At 37.3% G+C, this 4,741-nt stretch overlaps 1 protein-coding gene across 1 annotated transcript; it reads right to left on the bottom strand.

The window, feature by feature from the left end:
* Nucleotides 1-339: 339 nt before the first annotated feature.
* Nucleotides 340-3,115, bottom strand: LOC117113007 (insulin-like growth factor-binding protein complex acid labile subunit). Its single transcript, XM_033256220.1, has one exon. It carries the CDS (start codon nt 3,084-3,086, stop codon nt 1,509-1,511), a length of 1,578 nt encoding a protein of 525 aa, XP_033112111.1. The 5' UTR covers nt 3,087-3,115; the 3' UTR covers nt 340-1,508.
* Nucleotides 3,116-4,741: the final 1,626 nt, after the last annotated feature.

Raw genomic sequence — 4,741 nt, forward strand, 5'->3', positions numbered from 1 at the left:
ATGGTCATGATGTGCCTATATATGGTCATGATGTGCCTATATAGGGTCATGAAGTGATGTCTTGTTGACCAAGGCATGTCACATGTTTTTGTCAAATAAAATTTTATAGCAAAAAAAAAGGAATTTTCCTGATATTTTGCCAGCGTTTTACCGTAAAAACTCGAATTGAAGCCCAGTGGGTTTAATCTCGAGATGAAGTCCATTTGGAATTGAAGCCCCCTCTTTAGTTTGCAAAATTAGTCTTGAAAAAAAGCCCATGGGCTTCTTTTTGAGATAGTACAGTACATATACTGTACTACATGAATTTCAAAAAACAAAATAAATTAAAAACAAGCTTGGTTTATACAGTAGTTTAGGTAATTTAATACCAGTTAAATACCTTGATACTGATTGATGTTACAGCGGCCATATTTATATTTTATAGTAGTAGTTCCCAAAATTTATGATGGGGGACCAACTATCCTTAACTGGAGACCCTGGCACGCCCCCCTCCCCTTCCCCTGCTGGCACCACCCCAGGCCTTATGGCTGAATTGCACAATATTTACAAAAAAATAACATAGATGAAGATGTTTACTAATTACAGTATATACTGCTTTCTCCTTACTGTATGCATTTAACATACACTAAGTATAAAGTATACATTGAGTTTAACTAAATTTGATAGGACTCTGGCTAGGAAAATATTTACATTTTAATACTACTGTTTGCAGGGGTCCCAAATTGGAAGGATCTTCATCCGAGACATCTGTTTAAATGAGCTTTCTTGACACATCTAAGTATTCTGCTGTGGATAGTGATACCCTTAGGCACTGACATCTGGGAGACAATTGATAATACAGTGTTAAAAATTGGTAAAAACAATCAAATCAAAATCAAATCGTTCTTTTGATATTGTGCCATTCCAGCAATCGTTGCTCGTGACGCAGTGGACTAGATGTTGCACTTTTCAATAACTTTCTCCTCCCTGAGGGTCGCTTCTTGTTCTCTGCAGCCGGTAAACCGGTGCTGTTCCATCTGTCCACGACAGGGACCTAGTGAACCAGTACACCGGGGTAAATTCCTACTCATCTTGAAAGATGTACTGGGTTCTTTAAAGTGCTCATGAGCATTTGTGTACACTGGGCCTACGGTTTATATAGTAGTCCTTATCCGAGAAGACTTGTTCTAACACCGGAACTAGAAGCGAGGCGACCGTGAACCCGTGCCGTTATTTTTGGCTATGACGGTGCCCCTGCCTTAACCGCTCGGCCATTCGACTCGCTCATATACATGCAGATATCGTGAATTTACGGGAGATATTTTACTTTCCAGGAGATTCTTGCTTGCTCGTGGGAGTGCAGGAGGCCTTCCCGATTTCCTGGAGACTCCCGCGACTTCCGGAATGCTTGGGACCCCTGTGTTTGGTTAGAATGTTCTGTAAACACTCGTAGTTCTTTTCCAAAAGAAACAATTTTTCAACAAATTTGTCAGAATCTCCTCAGTAGTCCTATTGTAATATGATAAATTCTATTTTACTATGTACAGTGTTGTAATGATAATCATGATTTCAATTGATAAGGGTATTAATTTAGCAGGTGAAGAATTTCGGTCTATTTCTTGTTGTCGCAGCTTTTCGTCATCCTCCTTGTATATCATGCACATATAGTCACCTACATTCTTGATGTCTTGAGGAAGCCATGTGATTTTTCCAGCGACATTGTAGTAGCCTGTCACTATGTGGCTATCTGGATTCTTCCAAATGACCTCTGGGAGTGGACTACCAGACACCTGGCAGTAGACACCATCATTAGCATCCAAACTTGATGGCATCAGTTCAGCAATAGAGACATTGCCACATTGTATCGATGCATTTTGAACACAAGTTATTTCCAGTTGTTCTAGGGAGTCATTCAAAATATTGTAATCACAATCGCATGCCAGGGGATTTTTTCTGAGGTCAAGTTTAGAAGAAATGCTGTTATCGGCAACATCAGGGTGACCAAGTAATGGAGCCTCTTTTAAGAAGAATGCTGGAAATGTTTGAAGTAAATTTCCGGAGAAATCCAAGTATTGAAGCTTCGGAAACTGAGGTTCGGGTGAACTGGTAGGGTATAGAACATCAGAAATTTTATTGTACGATAGACTTAGTGCCTTAAGATTTGATGTAGCAGGCAAGTTCAGAAACGACCAGGAGACCATTCTATTGTATGATAGGTCGATTGTTTCCAGATATGTAAGATTTGTAAATGTTCCATCATCAACCTTCTCAATTGAGTTGAAATCCAGAAAGATTGTTCTGAGATTCCTCAAAGACCCAAAAGTCTTCCCAATAGAAGGTAATTTGTTCAAAGATAGATCAATGGTTTGAAGCATTTTCAAAGGTTCCAGCGATCCTGGACTTAATACCTGAATAGAGTTTGTATTTAGATACAAATCTTTGAGTGATGCGAGTCCAGTAAATATATTGGCACCAATGATAGCAAGGTAGTTATCTCCCAGATATAGTTCCTGCAGACTTCCAAGGTCACTGAAAGCTCCAGTTTCAATAGAACTGATGCCGTTGCTGGTTAAGCGGAGAAACTGAAGTCGATGGCAACCTGCAAACGTGTTCCTCTGGAGAGCATTCAGTGTATTTCTATCCAGATTTAGTGTCCTGAGCATCTTGCTGTCACTGAATGTTCCTTCTTCTAAATCATCAATTTGATTGCCAGAAAGATCGAGACTTCTCAACGAATTTAGACCTTTGAGTGTTTGGTTGTTTATATATCGAATGAAATTATCTCGCAAACTCAATTCTCTTAGATTGCTCAGCCCCCGAAATGCTTTAGAACTCACAGTATTCACTATGCCTCCAGCAATCTCTAAGTTAACGAGAGGTCCATAGTTTTCAAAAGCATATGGTGGTATTTCTCCAAACTTTGGTTCAATAATAGTAACATTGTTCTGGCCAGGACAAGGGGGCTCTTTGCTAATGCAAACCGAGGAGTCGCAAATACATCCTGCAGTATTGTCACAAGTGGGTGTCTTATCACTTTCTCGACAAAACTGTGAAGCTGTCTTCATTATCAGCAAACAGATGAAGAAGATCTTTTTATGTTGATTCATTGTAGATTTTCTGAAAGAAAGAGAATATATAGTCAGTATGGATATACCAGCAAATTTTTGTTAGTTCTTTAACGTTGTAAATTTTTATCTTTTTAGGTCACAAAGGACTTTTTTTCTTTGGACAGAATCACTGATTGACAGTCTGCAACCTCCTCCACGTACACTGTTATTTTTCAGTGGCAGAGAGTGCCATTTTCAGTCATCTAGATGTGCCATAATCATAATTTTCTTATCACAGCAGTGATCTACACCCTACATCTGTGAAAGTTTTAAGTCCCCTTTACTTTGAATTTATATTTTAGATCCACCACCGGTGTTGCATCTAATTTAGCCAAATTGGCCAGATGAGATCTGGTTCAGACTTCGGGACTCTTGGTGTTGCGTTAAAATCAGTCAGAAGAAAAATGAACTGAGAGTGTCATACTTGGGCATGAACTTTACATTTTTCATCTCCGACCTAAAATCTTCATAACCGCAAGGGAAAAGCGCAATATAAATACCCATACATAATCACAATATTGTATTATATAGAGTGCAGTGTTAATGTTGTTATTTTCTTATTAACATTTGAGCTTTAACTATAATCAATTTAAACAAAATTTAATACTATTTAATTGGCTAACCTAATAGTATTACCTTCATGTAGGTTAATATCGAAGTGCAGTGAATCACTCGCTATTGTATAAAATGTGTACACATACAAACTCGAGCGCACACCCCCACAATATAGGGAATATTCTTGTTCAACTTAATTTGATCTCCTTTACAAATACATTAAAAGGAACCCAAAGTAATAATAATAATAATAATAATAATAATAATAATAATAATAATAATAATAATATAATATTAATAATAATAATAATAATAATAATAATAATAATAATAATAATAATAGTGTTGGAGCTACGCCGGTCGACGCTGACCAGGTATGACCAGCACTAGCATTTGGTAACTGGGACAGAGCAAATTTTAAAAATCCGACCGGCACAATATTTATGTAAACTTTAATTAACTTATCAGTTAAATATGTCACTCATATAATATCCGTATATTCCGATGTGGAAAGATCCTTAAATTCTTGATGCGGCCTATTTTGCACCGGTTATCAACCTATTCTTACAGTTCCAAATCATGAATGGCAGCCAACACTTGTACGGCAGCTTGCCAGCTGTCTCTCATACTATTATAGGCTAGCCCTATTAATGAATTCCACTGCGTAATAACCGGCACTCAAATCAAGCTAGCTACAACACGGATCATAATGTTTTATTTATTTATAAAAGGAAATACACAAACAGCAGCCAAATAGACTAGGAAAAAAATCAAAAAAGAGGCCTAAAAATCAAGTTAGGGGAAGTGGAATGTTAGAAGCAGTCAACATAGCCAGATATCCTAATTAATCCGTCCTGGTCACCCTAAGCCCTGTTGACACTTGATTTTTCACCTTGTATACAAATGGCGGCCATTTTTCAAAATGGCCTCCAAATTTATCTAAAATGTGCATATAATTGGAACTAAATAAGCTCAGATATGATGTTGGTGTCTAAACTCATAATTTCTATACAGGCAACAAACCAGACATATAAAAACTACTGTCACTCATGCCAGAATGGAACATAATTCAAAAATAAGTGTTATTTGTTTTAAAATAA

Source organism: Anneissia japonica, unplaced genomic scaffold, assembly GCF_011630105.1.
Source record: "Anneissia japonica isolate Jap-2015-1 unplaced genomic scaffold, ASM1163010v1 scaffold2384_len73236_cov183, whole genome shotgun sequence".
Taxonomy (NCBI): Eukaryota; Metazoa; Echinodermata; class Crinoidea; order Comatulida; family Comatulidae; genus Anneissia; species Anneissia japonica.